The 22,645-nt window shown below is 48.2% G+C and overlaps 1 protein-coding gene across 3 annotated transcripts in view; it reads right to left on the reverse strand.

The window, feature by feature from the left end:
* Window positions 1-22,645, reverse strand: part of GBE1 (1,4-alpha-glucan branching enzyme 1) — a 1,374,432-nt gene that overhangs the window by 1,163,508 nt on the left and 188,279 nt on the right. For all 3 annotated transcript variants that reach the window (XM_069636445.1, XM_069636447.1, XM_069636446.1), the window contains exon 2: window positions 110-279. In XM_069636445.1, the coding sequence (XP_069492546.1) occupies window positions 110-279 (170 nt within the window). The remainder of the gene's footprint in view (window positions 1-109; window positions 280-22,645) is intronic.

The raw sequence follows: 22,645 nt of genomic DNA on the forward strand, positions 1-22,645 counted from the left end.
AATTTGAACGCCAATAGATTTTCTTAAACATTTGAAGTTTTTATTGAAATATGATCTACATTAGAGAGATTAAAATTCACTAGTAAATACATGAATGTAAAATACTCACTGAAGTCACCAGTAAGAAACACTGCCTCTGCTCCAGGAGCCCACTCTTTGCAGTACAGGCCACCATCTTCTTGTCTGTTAACACCAAATGACTCATACCCTCTTGAAAACAAGTCAAGCCCTCCTTCATTTTCTTCAATATGCTTCAATCTTTGGGATACTAAAGCATACCTTAAAAAGAAAAAACATTAGTTAAAATAGGAATATAAACAGTGATACGCCAACAATGTTACAGATCATCTACTTTAAGAGCTAGGACTGCAGCAGCTAGTCATATACCTTTTAGCAATCATGTATTCCTTTTGTTTTCACCCCTCCTGCTATACTGGTTTTAAAATATTCAGGTACTTTTCATTTACTGTATTTTTGATGAAATTATAATCAAGTCAATATCAAACCATAACTTCTGTCTAGTTGGGGGGGGGGTGCCCGGGGCCGTGGCTTGCAGCCATGGAGTGAGGATGCACTTCCTATTGCTCCGGGTGGGACGGAGCCACGGGAATGAGCAGCTGGCCAGACATTCCTGAAGCCCAGGAAGCAGAGCGCGACACAATATGGAGGACCACACACTTGGCGGGCCGGGACCCTGAAAAGAAGTCAGAGCCTGCAGCGTGACACTAAGAGGGGAGAGCCTGAGAGCCAGTCAGCTGTTGCTCCCATGTAGAGGAGCCGGTCTGGCAAAAGTGTAGCACGAACACAGCACCTCTGAAGAGGTGGCGTAGGCGGAACTGCTGTGAAGGTAGGAGGGACACAAAATGCCAGCGTGAAGAGGGACGCATGGCTGGGCTGCCGGGTGAGAAGTCACAGGATCCTGCGCCCTGGCCACCCCCACGCAAACAAGAGGCATCAAAAGACCCCTGGGGGGAGACCAGCAATACGCGCAAGCAGGAAGAGCCGACCCGCGAGGCAGCCCACATGCATGAGAGCAGGCAGCAACACTCGCCCACAGGGCTGAGCCGCCCCATTCTGGCCAGGCTCCCCGGGCTGACAAGGCAAGACATTAAGCCACAAGTGGTGGTAGAGCTAAATACTAACAGCAAATATTCACAAGCAAGCCAGGGAGAGTCCCTGCACCCCAAAACTCCTTGGTGCAAGCTAGGATTTTAAAGCAGGGATAACAGGAATAAGAATGCAGTATTGACAGCCGCCTAAGCCTTTTCACTCGAGGAGACCCAAATACACAGGTACAGCGAATCACCGCAGCTCATCTCTAAAGGCTTGCCAACCAAGAACTGGGTCTTGTAAGCAGGATGCATTGTACTCTGGGCGTAAGAGGTATCGAAACACAAAGGGCAATAAAGCGAACCAGTGGTGTACCCAGGATCACACAAGTCAGTCAACACAGAGAACCTTTAGGGAAGCTTAAAGGACCATGCTATCACCCACGGCGGTGCCCATCAACACAACCCCGACAAACCCCAACAGGAGGGTACCTACTTCGCACCCAGTAGGTACCCTCACGTGACACCCAAAACATCCAAACACAAGACCAAACAACCCACCATATACACATTTACATGGTCTATAGGGGCAGCAGAGGCTTCAAACATGGTTACATCAGCCCACGCAATGCTGGAGGAGCAGGTAGGAGCGGGCCAACATGTCCGAGCAGCAATAGCAAGCCCTGAAAACCTCACTGGAAGCCACAATGGATGCAATCATCACGGATGTAGGTCTCCTAAAGCAGGATGTGCGAGTACATGTCAAAGGACGGGGGACTTAGAAAAACAAGTGGCAGCAAACACGGCCGACTTAACTACCCGGTTGGAGATACTAATGCGATGAAGCAGCAGATAAAGACTTTGGAAGAGAGTGGATGAAGCAGAAGGTAGAGCCCGGATAAATAAGTTAATAATTGGGCTTCCGGAGGACGAAGAAGGCACAGACCCAACAAACTACATAGAGAATACGCTATTACAGGAAATAGGCCACAGCAACCTCACACAATGCTTCACAATGGAACGAGCGCACAGATCACTTGCAAAGAAATCCCTGCAAGGGGACCCCCCGCGGCCTATAATAGCCAAGATATTAAACTACAAGGATAGAGAAAAATCCTGGAGAACTTCAGAACCCGAGGCACAACAAACAGAGCATCAGCAAAAATCACTGCATACCCAGATTACAAGCAGACTGCATTTCGACCTCAGTTAAAAAGACTCTGGGAAACTAACCTTAGACAAAGACTGATATGCAAATGGATAGTTCCCATCTGTGAAAGGTACAGTGAGCTAAAGTGTGGCTGCGGACTCTCGAGTGGGTACCTTCCCAAAGAACAGGTCAATGGGCCATGTTCGTTCTCGCAGAAGGGCGCATATGGACTATTTTTTAAACTTAAATATATGCAGCTATACCCAGCACGACTGAAATAATATACAAGGGCCATGCCCTCTTCTTTGAAATCCCTGAGGACACATGAATGGATACAGAATGCTTGGCACCAATGCCAGACTACACAGTAAAAATGACCGCCTTCACCTTTAAGATCAAGCTGCAGGAATAAACGATGACTAAACACACTGCAGCAGCAGTGTGCGATGGATTAACAATGGCACAAAAGACATAGCAAACGGGACATTAAGGAGGAATGCCTGAGCAAGTCATAGATAGCTGGACAACAGTTGGGGGAAATGGGTTTGTTTGGCTGGTGGGAAAGTTGTGGGTTTGTTGACACAGGTTCATGCCATATCCACAAGACGGAAGCTAGACAGCCAGCAGGCAGTGCACATAAGGGCGAACGCTCTGGCGTCAACTAGGGCCCTTACACTATCGCCCCGCATCTACCACAGCAGACATGACTGGGGACCTTAAGCTAGTAACCTGGAATGTTCGGGGTTAAACAACTATATAAAAAGGAACAGGGCGATGACCTACCTACGTAGAAACAAAATAGACATAGCACTCTTACAGGAAACCCATCTGACCAAAGAAATTTACTAGGAAATGGAGAGGAACCACGGCAGGCTCACATTGCTCTGCATATGCTAGGGGGGGGTGCTAATTTGGATAGCGTCCACAGTGCCTTTCTGATCACTTAAGACTATCAAAAACTATGAGGGAAGAATGGTCCTGGTCCAGGGTTTTTTGGACAATAAGTATGCATGCATCATTAACACTTACACCACTAATCATGAGCTACACCCTTTATACACAAGAGTTGGCCCAGTCAGAAATTGCGCCATCATGTCGGGGGCGCGGGGGGGCAACTTCAACTGCACTCTATATCCAACACTAGATAGGGCCGACAAATGTATACACCCCTCTCCACTGGCCAAAGCACTGACAAGCACCTTTGACAGTCGACATATGGAGAGAGCTACACCCACAGGCCATAGGATACTCACACCACCCCGCAAAACCAATACATGAGGCTAGACTACTTCACATGCACAGAGACATTGGGAAAATGTATAGATGCAACCTTTAAGGCCAGAGTGCCGTCAGATCACACCCCACTCCTGGTCGCACATCAAGCTCCTCCACCCCCCTCAAGGGCAAGCATCCAAACCTGGAAGATGAGAGGGGAAGCTCTGAAAGACAAAGCATTCAGAGGGTACCTTAGAGCGCATCAGCAGCTACATTACGAACACTGGTAATGTGACACCCTCACAGGCGTACTATGGGAAGCCCTTACAGTGGTGATCAGAGGCAAAGCCATAGCAAAAGCAGGAGGGCTACAAGCAACAATATCCAAAGAACTGTCTAGGGCAGAGACCTAGATTCCACCAACTGCACCTCAGACAGGATCAGATTACGGCAAGAATGTCTAAAACACCGGGATAGGCTTGGCACTCTAAATTACGCAAAATACATAGAGAAAATACATAGAGAAACATGCTGAAGGAAACAAGCCAGGTAGATTACTAGCTTGGCTCTACAAAAAGGACACCAAACACAAAATGATTCAGTCAATCATGAACGTTAATGGCACACTGTGCCACACAAACAGAAATAAATAAGACCTTTCATGAATATTAGAGACCTATACGTTGACACATCAAAAGTACAAGACCCTGAGATAGAGGAGGCCCTTTCCCAGATCGAATTCCCCAGGCTAGATACCCCCAGATAGATATGCTAAATGAAGCATATGACAAAGGCGCTCTCCCGCGGTCGCCGAGGGAATCCATTATCATTCCCCTACTTAAGCCAAACAAACCTGAAAGAGTGCGGCTCGTAAAGGCCACCGTCACTATTGAACCAGGACGGGAAAATACTTACCGCCCTACTGGCCAACAGACTTAAAAGGTTATGACAGAATGAATGCACGCAGAGAGGAATACAACATGCAACTTGCGCAGATACCACATAATAGGAGGCACTAGCGCCAGTACAGATCACTATGCAGTGGCCTCACTAGACGCAGTCAAAATGTTTGATTCAATGGTGGACATGGCTGTTGGCCACCCTGCAGCGTTTTGGCTCCGCTGGGTACAGTAGCCTGGCAGCTAGAGTTAAAACCGGAAACCAGATATCAGATCAATGGATACTGGAAAAAGGCACTAGGCAGGGATGCCCACTGTTCCATATGTTCATCCTGGCCGTAGACCCAAATGCAATATACTTACACAGTGAATATAAGGAAGCGGGCATCAATATACACGTCCAGCGGCAGCAGATATCCCTATACGCAGACATGCTACTATACATACAACACCCAGAAACCAAGCGACAATACATATTGGAGGGATTTGCTGAACTCTCAGGCTTTACCATTAGCAGACAGAAGTCGGGACTATTCCCAGTAGCTGGACTCATGAAAAGGGGTAGGGCCACCTACCTACGGGTCCAGTGCAATGGCATGCCTACACGTTCCGGTACCTTGGCATAGATACACATCATGACCCCGCTCAGAACACAAAACACTGTGCATCAGGTGGTGTAATAAAATCTATGGACTTCTGGGCAAGGCTACCCCTTTCGTTAATGTGCCGGGCAGCGCTGCTAAAAATGGTAGCTCTCCCCAGGTTATTGCACCACTTCACAAATGTGCCATGCAACATCCCCGGAACCTTTTTCACAAAGCTAGACACATCATGCAGGAGGTTCTTATGGCAAAATAGAAGATGCAGGCTAGCGCTGAACACACTCCAAAGACTGCACGAACAAGGCAGGATCAGGGCTCCCAATTTTGAATCATTTGTAGCGTGCCAAATGCAGTTGGTCACGGGATGGCTGTCGGATGAAACTTCCCAGGACACTACTCTACTACAACCTACATGCAGCCCATTCTACCTGAAAGAGGTGATATGGGAATGCACCACACATTTGCAACACCCTGCACATTTACTGGCACTAGGGAAAACCTATGGCACAGGACCTGCAAGCTGTTAGGGAACAACACCTTATTCCCCTCAGATACCACTGGTCACAATGACGGTGCACAACCCTCAAGATAGGACAACCATTATGAAAAACTCGGAGCCCCAAGGAGTAGCGACTTCAGGGGACATGCTCAGAGAAGGGAAGGTAGCGGATCTCCAAAAACACAGCAGAGACCGGGCTACATGGGGGCCAATGCATCACGCGTGCCACAGTGTTGAAGGCAATCAAGCAGAGATTGCCAATAACCAAGGGACAGATTGAAGCTAATGAAGTTATAGAAACATTATATGAAGCATCAGAAAGGGGCTATGCAGTATCTAGGATATACAAACCTCTTAGCCCAACAGGCAGACAACACTCTACCCATTTGCCAAATATGGGAAACCCTACCCGTTTGCCAAATATGGGAAAGAGACCCAAGTAGAGTTTACAGATGGGTAGTGGCAGAGAACGATCTCGTACCACAAACGGGTGTTGAGAAATGCTAAATTGCAACTCCTACAATTACACTTAACCCATAGGGCATACCCAACACCCCAGAAAATGTCGAAATTCAACCACACAAACAACGCTGCCCCAAATGTAGTCTGGAAAACGCGGACATGCAACACATGTTCTGGGGCCTGCCCCAAAACACAGTAATGGAAGAGACAGCCCTGAAACTAGTAAATGCTGCTATCACTTTCGATGTATAGTCCCCTCCGCTTGCCTACTAGGGTTATTCCCTAGCCCAAAAAGTTCACAGCACATCAGCAAGCTGAAAGACTTGGCATACATATTGGCAAAGCACAGAATAGCAATGGGTTGGAAAGCACAACAATGTCCAAATGTGGAACTATGGTGGCAGGACCTCCAGAAGTGGATTATGGCAGAGTCCTTGGTCTAGCAAGACACAGCCCGCCATGGACAGGGGGAGGAAGGCACAGATATAGAATCCTGGAGGGTACGGCTATAAAGTGTTCGCTAAACACACAAGCCCAGAACCCAGTAGCAGAGGCTGGCCGTTGCTGTACCGACTAAGCAAGCTGAACTGTCTAGTACTTAAGCATTTGGAAACATGAACAGTTGTTTGTTAGAGGGGGGTAGGGTTGGTAGGGGAATACAGACAGACTTTGAATAAAGCTTTGGTGTGCAATACAAAATTATGCAGTCTACCAAAATGAAAAAAGGTTTATTTGTTCAATGCCTGGAGAGCAAAAGAACCCTTACAACAAACACTTCCATCAAACAATCACTCCTTCCAGACCTAGTTTGTCTGCACTTGACCATACCACATGAAACGGTTCTGCAAAAGACTTCTAGATGCACAAGATATGACTGATCCCAATTGTGAGACCAGGAAATGGATAGAGTGGTGGGGTGAGGCGAAGGATGCAAACTGTTGTGTGATGGTCTGTCCAGCGATCAATGAAGCACTCCCCCACAGTCTCTCCACCTTTCCCAAATTCTACTTAAGCCACCTGAATTCACCTAGATAACATTTATATAAGCATTTAGGCAGTGGAGGTTTCACCCAGTGGCAGGACACAAAATGAGTGCTCCCCCCCCGAGCCCTGCCGAGGCCCCGTTCCTTCCCTTGATCCTTGTGGAAGTGTATTCTGTGCTACAAACTCCGGGCCGACCTGGGCCACTACTCATGCCTAATGCTTAGGATGATCATGCTGCTGCAACAGCGTGCTACGGACTGCACTAGGTGAAAGATAGGTTTTTAATCAAATCTTAGTGAACAGAAAAAAAGGTGGGGCTGCACCTGGCCCCTGGTGCCCAAATATTCCAGATGCAACTCCGTGTGGACAGTTACTTTATTTGCACAGAAGAACAAGTTACTTCTTACCTTGTAACGTTCTATCGATGGGATGTTCCTCCGACATATTCCTTATCTTAGATATCTTTCCAGCTTTGCTGGCCTCGGAAATTTTCTCTAGAGGGCGCTGCGCGTCGACGTTCGGCGAGTCGATGTCCCTCGACAGCCGGCGTATCGACGTCATCCTGCCTATAAAGGCCGCGCGCAGCGTCCGTTGCTCAGTTCCGTTTTGTAGCCCACAATAATTCTTTCTGGACTAGACTAATCACCCTGAAGGAGCGTAAGCTGCAACAACAAGGGAAGTAGTACTGCGGGGATGGATGGGAGGGTCGATAAGGAATACGTCGGAGGAACATCCCATCGAAAGAACGTTACAAGGTAAGAAGTAACTTGTTCTTCGAAGGGATTGTGTCCTCCGACAGGTACCGGTTCTATGACACCTTTCTCTAGCAGGTCTAGAATTTCCTGCAAGAGGAGCGGATCTGGAGCTTTTTGAGAGCGGATCCCCGGTGGATGACCGAGGTATGCGTAGGAGAGGCAGGCAGTAACCTTGTGCAACTGTCTCCAATGCCCAAGCATCTGACGTGATAGCCTGCCATTCCACCAGATGTTGAGTTAACCTGCCTCCTACAGGTGTCTTGTGAGGGAAGTCCTCAGAGTGGTTTTGGGGCAGCTGATGCAGATGCTGATGGTAAAGAGGCACCTGCTGTTGCTGCGGCCTTTGAATATCTACCCCGTCCACTCGGGTAGTTCTTTGTCCCCTTTGAGCCGGTCGTCCTCTACCTCTTCCGAAGGCGGAGTAGAAGCGAAAGGACTTGCCTCTCGCAGAGGTTCCTGTGGGACGAAAAGGTGTGACGGATTGCAGCGCCTAGGGATTTTGCTGCTGCCTTTGATGTTTGCAGTTTTTCTAAACTGTCATCCGCCTTTTTCCCAAACAAAGAAGAGCCATCAAATGGCATGTTCAAGAGCCTGGCTTGCACATCTGGGGCAACACCAGACTTTCTCAACCAAGCAAATCTCCTGGTTGTTGTACTTGCCGCCATTGCTCTGCTGATACTGTCAGCCGAATCAATGCCCGTCTGGAGGGATTCGCACATAGCGTCTTTACCGTCCTGTATGATATTTAGGAACGCCTCCCTTTCTTCTCCCTCCGGGATGCAGTCAGCCGCTGTAGAAGCACACTCCCAAAGTGTATGGCTAAATCTAGCAAGGGTGCAAGTAGCATTAGATTTTAACGCCATGCTACAGCCATAGCATCATATTTTTTATCGTCCCTGTCCTGTGGGACGGTAGGGTAAGCAGTCTTGATGTCAGTAGAGATGCTGCCTGTACCACCAGACTTTCTGGGGATGGGTGTTTGGACAAAAACTCTGGGTCTGCAGAAGATACCCTGTATTTAGTAGACAGTTTTTTTATTTACTGCTGGGACGACATCTGGGGTTTCCCAGTTCGTCATGATTTTCCTTTGAAGAGCTTTATGAAAAGTTACTACAGGATCCTCCTGTGGAGCTTTATCAAGAATATCCGTGAGGTCATCCTGTTGGAAAGCCTGTGAAGGTGTTGACCACCCCATAATTTCTGTGATCTTGGCCATTAAGGCTCTATAAGGGGTTTCAGCATGCTCCCCCGGGACTGGCCTAGCGAACTCCACCTCAGGGGAAGTGTCTAAACCACTTGCCTCATGTAAGGAATCATGGAGTTCCTTTAATCTGCGTTCCTCTGAGGATAACTCCTCTTGAACTGGGGTTGCAGATCCCTGCAACTCAAATGTCTCTTCTTGGTCAGATAGTTCTCCCTCTTCCATAATTGAGGACATTGTTCTCAATTGGTCTGAACTCACAAAGGGTGTGAAACCCATCTCCAAGGCAGAGGGTGCCAAACTTGTAATCGGCCTCGAAAACGTCGATGTCGTTGACGCCGAAGGCTTCGAACGTGGCGTTGAAAACAAAGGCGGAGGCCTCGAGGTCCTCGATAGAATTGGAATTCTGCTTGAGGAGGTCGACAATCTCGACGACATCATCATCTAAGACCTGGGAATAGCCACGGGGTGCGCCGCAACCGTGACTTTCCTTGGCGTTGAGGATGGCATCGAGTCGACAGACCCGTGTGTCGAAGGTCCCTTCGACAAAGGCATCGAAGACACCAACCTCGGCGTCGACGGAACCTTCGAAGGATTCGAGGTCTTAGCTTTACTCGAGGGTTCGTCATGCGCTCGAGAAGCTTCCTTCGCCGGGTACTGCGACTCGCGGCGTTTTGGACCTTCGGGTCTTTCGACCAGAGCATCGCTCTCGGCAGTCTTCGAGGGGGTCGAGGCTGCTTTCTCGAAGACGCTCATCATATTTTTTCGGAATTCCTCCCATTCTGCCCGGGAACTATGTTTTGTGGGGCAAGGGATTCTCTTAGGTGAAACAGAGGAAGAAGGGGATCTTCGACGTCTCCTCTTCGAGTGCTTCGATCTCGAGGAGTGATGGGACCCGCTTCGAGACTTGGAGCGTGAATGGTGACGAGGAGACGAATGTCTCGACTTCGTCGAGGAAGAAGCTTTAGACGTCTTACCTTTTTCCAGCTTCCCCCTACGCTCCTTCAGGGCCTTAGCTGTCATGGACATACAGTCCTCGCACTCCGAACAATGGTGTTCAGCTCCCAAACACCACAGACAAACTCTGTGAGGGTCAGTCAGCGACATCTTTTTTCCACAGTCTCAGCATTTTTTAAAGCCGGTCCGAGGGGTTGTCGGTTCTGACGAGGAAGCCATCGAGTATGGATCGAATATCTCGAGGAAATTTAATTCTCTACGAAACTGAGCAACGATATTCCGAGGCACTGAGTAAGCGCGGAAAAACGGAACTGAACAACGGACGCTGCGCGCGGCCTTTATAGGCAGGATGACGTCGATGTTGATACGGCGGCTGTCGAGGGACATCGACTCGGCGGACGTCGACGCGCAGCGCCCTCTAGAGAAAAAATTTCCGAGGCCAGCAAAGCTGGAAAGAGATATCTAAGATAAGTAATACGTCGGAGGACACAATCCCTTCGAAGTAAAGTTTGATGAAAGGAGTTCAGGCAGCTCCTGAGGGGGCACTGGCATTGTAAATTATTCAAGGTCAGTGGTCGCAGGTGAATATCGTTAGTACAAGGGCATGCACATGATCCACAAATTAGAGCAAGAATAGCGAGAGCTGTTTAACATAGGGGGAAGTTATGCGTTCCTCCCGAGAACATTTTTAAAATAGTAGAACGACATGGTGCATTTTACGGTACATTTCAGGAGAAAAGTGGGTAAAAAAGCCATGCTATATCTAATTGCTTCTCTAGAGTAACATGAAATAATCTAGTAGATGCCATGTCACCAACCGTACAAAGAAGAATTTGCAACATTTCAATGATGCCGGAGTTCACAACATATGCTAGCACTGCCATTTTAAGTTATTTGTATGTAGTTGCACCCACACTATATCCCAGCAGTGCCAGTGTAAATAATTTCATGAAGATGAGTCTACATTAAATGCTAGTATTCATAATGTAAATCACTTTTTATTTATTGTGATGAAATTCAACAATGGACTTTTCACAAATTACAAATCACAGATCAAATAAAAATAAACAACCTTAGTAAAATATACTAGATAAGAGATAAAAGACTAGAATGCACATAATTAGACAGCTATACAGATAGTTAAAAAATAAAATATTACAGTTCGTTAACGGACTCTGAGCACCAGTTAAATTTTAACTCCAATTAAACCAATTCAAGCAATTAGATGGCCCTCTAGCAGTATTTGCCACAAAACAACAGAGTTAAGCCTAAAATCCTTAAAAAATAAAATTTTAAAAAAAAAGCCAGTCCGAGAATGCCTTTCTAGCAGCCACCAAATTTTCACAAATCATGGTTTCAACATCTCGATTTACAAAAAACAAAATAGCATCTCTCACATATTGGGATTCGATTTCTTTCACCCAAATTTCATTAGAAGGCAATTCATTTAGTCAGACAGTACAATCACCATCGAGCATCATGGAATTTAATTAAGTAATTGGGCATCTGGGGGGTTTTCACTTTGTAATGGCACAGATTGTGGCTACAAAATCAGTCACTGGAAATCCCGTTGATGAAGCTGCAGCCACAATCATTAGAAAGATTCTCAAGCTAGCAAACTGGATGATGTTGTCCAAGCAACAAACAATATTGTCACTATCAAAAAATTGATGATGCAGCCCCCGCCCACCAAACACATGGAAACATTGCTTGCATTCGCACAGAATAAATCAGACGCAAAAAGAGAGGACGTGAAGACTTTAACTCTGCCGGTGCAGGAAGAACAGACCCAGAAGATGGGCCTTCACTTTTTACGCCAACAGACTCTGGAACCTCCTCCCATCAACACTAGATTCGCCCTCTTGTTTCTAAATTGCAGGGTGGCACACAAGAACCTCCTCTTCAAGGATTGGCTTCCCTCCAACACCTTGGTCCACAGAGCATCCACTTTCAGCCTAATCTGCAAATGGGCCATCTACTCCCCTGGTTGCTTGCAGATGCCTTGCTGCCAAGTTACCACCCTCCACCCCCACCACCATTAACTCAGCTCCCTTGCATTTATCCTTGTGATCCACTTCCCTTCTGTGTACTCGCCCCCCCCACCCTATGACTTGTAAATCACTCCATTGCTAGGTTTGCGCTCAATAAATATAATAGTAACAGTAATAATGTTAATAAAAATGAGACTGCCAACATGTACTTTGGGTTACTCAGTATGACCTTGTTTGCATTCGATCTGCATAGTGTAAATACATTTATCTGGCTCGGTTTGTAAATAAATAATTGTTTATAAATAAAATGTTCTCTTAATGAGAAAGGGTATGGGGATAAATGGCACAACAGTTCCTGGCGGCTTTGTATCAAATGAAAGTGCATTTGCCGAGCAGAAAAATTGACAGATTTGTAGGTTTAAAACAGGAATGTGATAACTATGTAAGCATGTAACTATTTTGAGCATGCAATGCACACTGGGTGTTGTACTTAATTTGTCACACTACTCACCTAACAGTAAGTCGTCTGCAGAATAGGAGTCATGTATACCAATTTCCACAAGGTTGTCATTGGTGTATGTGAGGCAGAAAATGACTTCTCAATTCACTTGTTGAACACCGAAACAAGATTTCTGGTGGCAATTGGGGAAATTGGGCCCCCATTGCCCTGGGTGCTCCCAGCATTGTATGGGTTGTGTGCGCCCTGGCTACACAGGGGGGTGGGGGGGTTCAACATTATTATCTTTTCCACACTCGCAAGCAGAAAACCTCAGTGGGGAGAAAGACTTGTAATTGGATCCACGGAACATGGTAATTTGCATCAGTAGAGCTTATCAGATGCTCGCAGTCACAGATAAGGGGATTGCCAACCCACTTGAGCTGCAATTTGATGAGAGCAGGCAACCCACGTATCAGCTGAAGGGCGCCATCACAGGGCCGTTTAGCTTTAAAGCTTAGAACTGCTTTTCACATATAGCCTACTGCTGTCACTTTGAGTCATACTACGCCAGCCAATGACTGTCCTCCTTAGCTCCAGGAGGAAAAGCATGTGGGGCCATAGAGGTACACCTGTAGTGTGAGTGTAGTGAGAAATGGCCACTAAATGTACTTTAATGGACCTTTGCCAAGGTTAGGAGATTTGGAAAGATTTGCGCCACTTTTATTCGAACAGGGTTTAGATGTTGCGATTGACACCAAATGGTAAAACGTTTCTATTTGTGCTTGTAGCAGAATGTAGAAGGTGCCCTAGCCTTTGCAAGAATATTTCAGCATTCTAAAAGGTAATGCCAAGTGTCCGAATTCTTGGACTGTAAAAGCCATGCCCTTAATGTGGGGGACGCTGGAACGTGATGCAGTACTGACCCTTTGTCTCTGGAGAGAAGGTCTGACAGACAGCAGCTTAAAGCAAGGATCAACCGACAGGTGATGTGGGTCGGATTACCAAATTTGAACCAGCCATGCTGTGGCGATTAAGATAATCTTGCAGCGGCTCCGTTGGAGTTTGTTTAGTACTCGCCATAGAAGTGCAAGTGGAGGGAATGCATAGGAGGAACTGACCTTCCCACAGAATGGAGAGGTCATTGCCCAGACTTCCCTCTTGAGGATACCAGCTGCCAAACTGGGGGCACTTGGAATGCTGAGCTGTGGCAAACACGTCGGTTTTGGGGTGTCCCCACTGGGAGAAGATGTGAAGAACCAGTCTGTGGTGGAGCTCCCATTCATGACGTGATTGTAGCTCCTTGGGGTAATCTGCAACAGTGTTGTTTCTCCTCCCCTTTCATCTGCCAGGGTTCCACATGTGTGATATTGGCCAATTACATAGTGCTTGAGGTTCTTTGGACTGGAGAGCAGTACTGCCCTGCTTCTGGATATAAAACATGGTGTCAGTGAAGACGCGAACCACATTGCTCTGGATTTGCAGCTTGAACGATTTCAAAGGCCGAAACACTGCTCTGAGCTCCAAGACATTTATGTGTAGGGTTTTGTCTTTGGGTTGCCACAAGCCTCTAGCGTGCAGTGGCGACTGTGGCCTGATGAACTGGGAGGCAACAAGGAGCGCTCCGACACTTTTTGCATGAGGCCTCTCCAAGAGTCCCTTGATGGCAACGCCTGCAGTGTGGAACCAATGAGATGCAAGAGGACATCATCTCTAGCAGGAGATTTGATGGAGCAGACTGTTGCCGCCTGTATTGTCGATAGTTGGTGAATCTTGAGGAGTATGGCTTTGACTCTCTCATCCAACGGGGTAGCACAACTTAGGGTGTTGAGCCATGAACTCAGAATCAGAGCATTCTGTGATGGCGATATGCATGACTTGGCAAAGTTGATGTAGAATCCCCAAGAAGTCAGGCACCAGATGGTCTCCTCCGTGTGTTGCAAGGCTAGCGGCTGGGAGCTGGTAGGTGTAAATGCCTGCTCAGCAGAGATGGGCTGCCACTGGGACTATGCATTTTATGAAGACTCTTGTAGCCGATTTGAGGCCAAAAGGGAGAACTTTGAATTGATAATGCTTGCCTTGTACTACAAATTCAAGAACATTTCTGTGCCTGCGATGTATGGGGATGTGGAAATCGGCATCCTCCAAGTCCAGAGAGGAGATAAAATCTCCTTGCTCTATTTAGTCGAGAACATGCTAAAAAATGACCATACAAAACTTGTGTGATTTCAGGGACTTGTCGATGGGCCGGAGGTCCAGGGTGGGTCTCCATCCACCAGACTTTTTTTCACCAGGAAGTATCTGGAGTACACTCCAGAGCCCCAGAGAGGCGACAGTGCAGCTTCTATAGTCCCCTTCTTTAGAAGTGACTTTATTTTTTGTAGGACAAGCAGTAGATGTAGCCCTCTTCGTTATGGAAGGGATGGAGGGGCACTTGCCCAGAGATCCTGTGCCACTGATCGACAAACTGACATCTGGCCTGCCTCTGGGATGCTGAAGCTGGGGTGTGGGTGCTGGCACTGGTCAGGCCCGCTTCGGAGTTTACGCTCTTGAGGTTGCTCTGTGTCATCGCACTGTATACCTCTTGCAAGCCGGTGCCAGACGGCTGGAGATCGGTGGGAATGTATTCTCTGGAGGTCCAGGAGAAGCGACCCTTTGCCCCCATAAAAAAGGACTGCTTTTGCTGCTGCAGGGTGCCTAAGGAGCGTGTGGTATCTGTGTTAGCCTTGATGCCCTGGAGGGTCTCCTCCACCTTCTCAAATAGGTCCACTCCATCTGCCACCTTTGACTGCACCTCCGGACAATAATGGTGGCCTTCAGACATACTGGTCACCTGAGGACTGCGCCATTACCCATTTGGCACGAGCTAGTGTCTGCTATATCCAGAGCGACAGTAATGGTGTGCTCCGAAGCAGCCTCACCTTTGTGCAACGGAGCCAGAACCTTGTCCCTCTTATCAAGGGGAAGGTCTAAGATGGGACACATCTTGTACGACAACTCTGTCGTACCATGAGAGGATTTCCAATGAATTGGCTGCCTTTATGGTTGCGGTGGCAGAAGCAGCAAAAACCTGCTTGCCAAACGCATTCACTTGCTTACCCTCCTTGTCCGGGGGTACCATGCATGGGAAGGAGGATTGGTCAAGCTTTTCTATGCAGCTGCTGACACCACAGAGCCTGGGCTGGACTGGGGGCGAAAACACCAGAGCCATATCTAGCACCTTGTATTTTTTCTCCAGGCGATCCTTTTTTGAAGGAGTTGAGAAAGGGTTCTTCATCACCTGTAGACCATCTGTCCAAATGTCATCCAGCATTGGGATTGCAACGACTTATTTTCTAGAGGCCTCCAACCTTTGAAACATGAAACTTTCTTTCCTCTTTTTTTCAGGAACCAGCTCGAACAGCTTCACTGCACATGTCGAGTGCATGGAAAAGCCCATCTCGTCTGGGGGTGAATCCCGGGAGAGTAGGTCTGGAGTTTCCCAGTCAGCGGGCACCAGGTCCTTGTACTCATCCGTTGTATGCATGTCTGCAGACGTGTCCGTCAGGACCAGTATCCATGTACGGTAAGGTAACCACAGGCAGACAACTGAGGCGTCGGCCAAGGTGGATGGGGCAGAACTAAATCCTCTTGTGAAGGTAAAGCTGGAGGACTCCTACTAGGGGCACATTGAGGGGCCGGAGGAGGATGATGTAGTTCCATGAGTAAGGTCTGCAATGTAGGCAGGATATCTAGAGACATGTCCCTGGGTGCCGGAGGTGTTTGTAAGGGAACTGTAGGCACTGCAGTGGTTGGAACTGCTGGTTGAAGTGGCCAACAAGGTATTGGAAGAATTCAGTCTGGTTCTTCCTGGACTTCAGGTTCTGAGAAAAAAGCCTCCAGAGGCTCTTCTGAAATTTCACCCTCTTGCAGCAGTTGAGCAAGTGGTGTCGCAACAGATGACAGCAGGCGCAAGGGTCAAGAGTGGCTTGGCCCTTGTGAACCATGGTAGAAAAGTGCTTGAGACATCCCTCTGTCCACAGGGAAATGAAGGAAGAGATGGGGCTCGCGAAGCCATAACTGATGCCATGGACGTCAAAGGTGCTGAAGCCAGTCAGAGGCAAGGCAATGCTGAGACAGCAGATGTAGTTGTCTAGATAGTCAACGTGACAACCGTCGACTAACAGGTGGTCGATTTCGGTCTGTGGACTGTCCACTGTGTCGTTGACATGGTTTTGGTGTTGACGACTTATGCCGGTGACTCATTGGTTGAGTGTGGCTTGGCAATGGAGTCGTCATGGGCGTCAAAAGACGTTGCCTTTTGAAAGAACGAGACGAAAACAGGGGGAAAAGTCAAAGTGTAAAACTAATGTCCCCTTACACATTTCTTCCCCAGGGACCGTTCCTCCTACAACCTCGACCTATTGGAAGAGGGAGTTTGCTTCACAGGCCTGCAGACCCTGTGTTACGCTCACCTGGTTCCCACGGGGGCATCGACCGGAACTGGTCCGCTGTCATTTCCACCAGCGTGACGTGTAGCGCCGAGATGACCGACTGGACTGGCCCGCTCAGCCTAGTTTGTCTGGCTCGCAAGAATATTCTTCTGCAAAGAAGAGGAATTAACCACCCGTGGAATTGAGTGTCAACCTACCTTCCCCACTCCTGTTGTCTTCCCACTGATCGCTCTTGATGTCCCCTCCTTAGTCTCACCTGATGGTTTGGAAGGATGAGCTCTCCATCCTGCGTCGACCGCAGGGGCGCGTTGATGACCAGTTACTTCACTGGCGTAGAGGAATTGGTGAGTTCCAGTATTGACTCTAAAGTCCAATTGTTCATAAGAGTTCAAATGTCTGCTCTTCACTCTGTCCGATTCCTTGCAGGTTGCCGATTAATCCACTCGAGGATTTCCAAATGGCACCCGGTAAGACTCAGGTAAGTCTATTGTGTTTTTCCCCTTTGGGGCCGGGGTACGGCGATGAAGCAGAGTTGACTGCGCCGACCCGAAATGAGGCGAGTAGCTCTCGTGGTAAATCAGGTAAGTCCTTGGGGGTAGCTTGTATGGCCTTAGAGAGTCCCCTTGTTCACCTTGCTGTCTTTGTCTCCTTAGGTGTCGGAGGGTGGCCGCGAGATGGAGAGAGCGTGATGGAATGCTGAAGTACCGCCAAGCAGGTGAGGTCAGTGCGGCGCCGTAGGAATGCAAAGCGATGCTTCAAAGACTTCTGTCTTTCAGTTACGTGGCGAAAGGGATCAGGATTCAGGTAAGGATTAAAGTTAAAACTCCTGTTCTAACCTTTATCCTTTTGTCTTCTTGTTTCAGGAGTCCCAGGACTGAAGCGGGCGTGGCTGAAGACTGGAGCTGCTGAAAACACGGTGAGCGTTAAGCTGCAGCAAGCAGAATAACGCGAAGCACGTGTGGCTGTCCGGGCGTGGTTTAAATAGCCTTGGAAGAAGATCCAGGTAAGTATTCTTCCACAGCCCCACCCAAGTAACAAAATAGTCCCTTCATTAAAATAGTCCCTCCTAAGCCTCATTTGGCTTGAGTCTTCTTGCAGCATGGTCTGCTTCAGGCGAGTATGCAGCCTGGTCTGATTCAGGTGAGTTATCAATAATGAGCCTGGCGCCCATGGCGCCAGGACTGTACCCAAACAGCCCCTAACTGGGGCTTTTGGGCATGCTCCAAGAGGCATGATGCCTGCTTCCGGGGCTGCTGGGCCTGGTCTGGTCTTCCGGGGGCAGGCATCATGACACCCTGGTAGAGGCAGGACTATGAACCGAGGCCCTGGAACCCTCCTCCAGCCAAGTCACCAACCTTCTGTAATGAAGGTGCTGATTCAGCACCAGACAGTGGAGCGTACCTACCAATTGAGGGAATAAGCAGGATAGGCTGGGACACCTCCTAGGGGGAAACAATAGAGACTCTGAGCTATAGCCAGCTTTCGGATCAGGCCTGAGAAGGAACATGGGGAGGGGGACACCTTGTTAATGACACAACACTGACACAAAGAACTTGTATGCATAAGTACGAGAAAGGTGAAACCACAGGTAAGCACACTATGGGGATGCCACAGATTAGGCCTCACCCTGAAAGCCCACTTTGAACACATACCCTGTGCATTATGGTCAAGTGAGGGAGGAAGCTGAACTCGGGCCGCTAGTCTCCAGCAGACCGTAGTTTGCTGAGACAGCACTGATGTAATCAAGGTCAGCGAGCCAGTCCCACGGCTGCTTGTGGAAGCCGAGGAAGTCGACCTGATCCAGAGAAGCACTCAAATGACACCAAGGCAGCCTTAAATTGCTCTTTGGCCAGCTTTTTTGGGAACGGGAAGTGGAATGGATGTGTGTTTCTTGTGGAAGCAATCAAACTAAGTTCTGGTGTCCCTGAAAGGTAACAAACCCCCAGAGTATCCACTACAGCGTTAGCAAAGTTCCCCGTCTTGCAGGTTCCGTGTGAATGTCTCCCTTCCCACTAGTTCAGGGTGTCTCGTGTTCCTTCCACTTTGTTGCTGGCTAATGGCAGATAGAGGACCGGAGGCCAGCACAAATATGTTATTACTAATTGCACATTGTGGTGGAGCGCAAAGCAATGTGGTGTCACATGGGAAGGAGAGGAGCTGGGAAAGGGCACATCCATTTGCTTCAATAATGTTTGACTAACGTGTGTCTAGCTATAGGGGTATGATGTATTTTAACCAGTAAGCTACATGGGAACCGCAAAGACGTGAAGTTTGAGGTGCAACTGTTTCCAACTCCATGAACATTGTATTAGAAGTATAGAAATCATGTACGCTGTGTGCCAGTTTGTCAGCTCCCAACCACCAGTTTTGTTGCACTGTTTTCTTTGATTTGTGCTTGCCCAGCTGTAATAAACAGCGTTACTTCTTGCCCGGTGTGCGTTCCTTTTTGGACTATTTGTCATTCATCATGAGCTTTGGAAGACCCCCTAGTCCATTTTTGGAGGCCTCTGCGAGTCGGGCAACTGAGGGTATTCCGGTCGCCCTCCTTGAGGGCGCAGGTCAGGTGACCGCAGACCTGATCCACGTGCATCACCAAGGAGGTTCTGCAGATGCCAAGTTCAAACATCTGCCTGATCCCAGAGCGCTGTCCATGCTCAGGGGGAGGAGTGAGCCTTTATGAGAGGCTCGGTCCTGAGGGGACTAGAGGATCTATAGGAGAAGAGTTACCATGCAAGAAAGCGCTACATCATGGTTTCATGCCCACAGCCGGTGATGAAGGGGACGGGTGGAACTGTATTTTCTGGTGTTTAGAATGCATCCTCACTGCGGGAGGACGATCGGGCGTAGTATTAGATTTTAGCACGTGCCACCCTATAGGGAGTGGGCATGCCTGTGTTAGAGCAGGAGAGGTGCGTAGTAAAAGGCATACCCTGTTAAACGGGAGTTGCGTGTAGCACCAGCTATATTATAGCTGTGTCATTTGGGGAAGATGTGTCTTTTCTTGGATACGGGCAGGGTAGTTGGTATTTTTCGTATTGTTTCATGGTGTTGGTCCATGGTGGAAGGGTCCACATCGACAGGCACCTTGTGCATAATAGTGAGCTTTGCAACTTTAGTGGTAAGCAAGCAAAAGACGTGGAGGCGATTCAGGGCTTAGCTTTACTAACATAGGGAGAAGGTGAGCCTGTGGAGAGGGCCGATGGTTATCAACATGGAATGAATCGACGGGCCTGAGGAGAAGGCCAGAATTAACTAAGGGTGAGGCGAGCGATCAAGAGCGAGTGTGGGTCTTGCTGGGAAAAAGGTATAAAAAGTGGGAAGGGTGCCTAAGGTAATCGGAAGGAACGTTTGGTAGTATAATAGAAAGCAATTTCATATACTTGTTAACAAAATACAAAGGCTCCAAGTTGAAAAGGCAGAATATATTGTGGCTATGCAATGGTAGAAACAAAAAGGAAAACAACAACTGAAGGAGGGAGACAACAGAAGTGGACGGACCAAGCTCTACAGTGTCTGCCCAACATTGCACCCAGTTTCCAAACACAGAAGGCAACAAAGACAGAGCAAAAAAGGGACAGAGCCGCACAGAGGGAGGAAGAACACAAAGGGGGGAGAGGAAATACTTAGCAGATATTGAAAAGAATAAATGACAGCAGGTGGATGCCTTATTCACTGAAGCGGAGAGGGTGGTGGAAGAAGAGGTGCAGAGGGAAAATGGAGGACAAGAGAGAATGGCAGTCAGGGAGGATACAATTTAGAGTAGATGAAGAGGAAGAAGGCAGAGAGGAGAAGGTAGAAGGTAGGATAAGGGTAGTGAGGCCTCAGATGAGGGAGCCGTTGGGGGGAGGCTGGGGGATAGTGGAGCAAAGTAGAGGGTGACTAGTGTACACCCGACAATGATAGGCGAAGGGGGAGGAAACAAAGACGAGGACAGGACAGCGATGAGTGTGGAAGGGACTGGTCAACTTCCCTCCGCAGAAGAAAGTTGAAAGATAAAAATATATGACCCAGACAACCAAAGCGGAAGGGAAAGTAAAGCCCCGGGCGAGGCAAATGCTGCTACTACAGAAAGGTAGAGGGCATGCACATTACATATCATGGCAGACAATGGACCGGGTCAATCCAATATGCAGCCTGCCCTCCCTTGTGGCAGGGGCCAGCAAATCGATACAGGCACTCCAGAGAAAGACTGCAGGGGTGACACTGGCAATAGGGGGCATGAAAAGTGTATTTGCGACCATAATAAGAGAACAAGGGGACAAAATATGGGTACGACGTGCTTTCGTCGTGGGATGTTTTTTCTCATCGAAAAAACCCATAGAATTAGGAAATCAAGGGGTTGTGGGGGGACCCTCCCCCCCCCAAAAAAAATCACGGTAAAAAACCCAGCAAAAAAACATCCCACGATGAAAGGACATGGAACCTAAAATATGGGGGCAGGTGGTGTACAATGGGGTAAGATTAAGTACCAACGCCCACGATGGGGCTCCATTCAACAACTGTTGAGCACGTATAGGAGGTCCTGAGACACAGGTATCTACCCAGGTAGCTACGACCTGGGAATAGTAATTGCACATAAGATGAAGCCAGAGGACGACCCCTGCAGATTATATAAAAGACATGCAGGATCTCTGGACACAGGAGAGATCATGGGACAAGTGCATACCCTTGTTTTATCACATACTGGTCAAGGGGTTGCCAATAGCTGTCCAAGCATCATTAGACAAGATAGAGAATAGAAGCAAAGGGCTGGACAGAGATACAGGCAACAAATGATACACTAATATAAACTAAAGCATGAGAGCGCGAGGCAGGTGGCAGAAAATGTTGCAAAAGCAGAGTAAATGTGTACAAAAGAAACTAGTGAGGTATACAATGGCAGGGCCGGTGCGTGTGCCTGATGGTGCCACAGTAGCACCTTCCAAACTGGGAGGGTTTCCAGTGGGGAACACGCCACAGCAAGGGGGTTACATGCAGCCACAGCGTATGCCACATTGGGGAGACCCACAGTAGGAGAATAATATGCCTCGGGTTACTTTCCAATAGGGAGAGGGTACAGGTCAAGAGGAAGAGGAGGATTCAGAGGGGCAGGACATAGCGTCTTTGGGCCGTGCTTCATATGCCAGAATATGGGGCACTTTGCACGTACATGTCCTTTTGAGCAACAAGCTCCGGTACGAGCAATGCAAATGGCATAAAACGAAGGATTGGTCACCGCACCAGCAGATGTAGCCGCTCCCAGTTCAGCAGCAGGGACCGAAGCCCCTGCAGCAGGGACTGCCGCAAGTCCAAGGGGGGCCAACGGATGGTGAGTGGCACCCCCAGCTGTGACACAAACACCAGCACTAGTCACAGGAATCACAGAGGTGTTAGGACAGAATGTGGTACCCCACTACAACTGGGTCAGTGTTGTCAGGGGAAATCTATTCCCTTTCCCACAGGGTAGCCAGCAACAATAGAGGGGCCCGCAGAAAGCTTGAGTGTGTCCAGTCCTAGCAGTAACTGACAGCCCCGAATAAAATAGTACCAAGAGAATTTTCTTCCCCGGATATAGGAGCAACCAAATCTTGTAAAAAGGAAGGGGGATTCCTGCTATCACATAAGGTGATGGATACGCATAGCTTCTCTGGGGCAGTAGTGACTGTTCCGGTAACAAAAGCCTTGGGACTAAAAAAAATGGATGCAGCACATTGTAGCGCCCCTACTGTATTACAAAGACACTCCCATCAACATACTAGGGAGAGACTTACTAAGAAAACGAAACGCCACAATAATATTCATGGAGACAGGGATGGTGTACACAATGCCAGGCATTTTACGCACGAGTTGTCATGCTCTTTTTAGCGGTACACGCCCAGAGCACACAAGGCCGACCCATGTACCCAAGCATGTTTTTGTACGGGATCAAGATACTACAGGTATGGGTCCCAAGAATACGAGAGAAGGTGTTCCGATTGGCATCAGAATTCCTGTTCAGACAACAGTACCAGACAGATGACATAAAAAGGTACC

Source organism: Ambystoma mexicanum, chromosome 7p (genome assembly GCF_040938575.1).
Source record: "Ambystoma mexicanum isolate Mex_15411 chromosome 7p, UKY_AmexF1_1, whole genome shotgun sequence".
Taxonomy (NCBI): Eukaryota; Metazoa; Chordata; class Amphibia; order Caudata; family Ambystomatidae; genus Ambystoma; species Ambystoma mexicanum.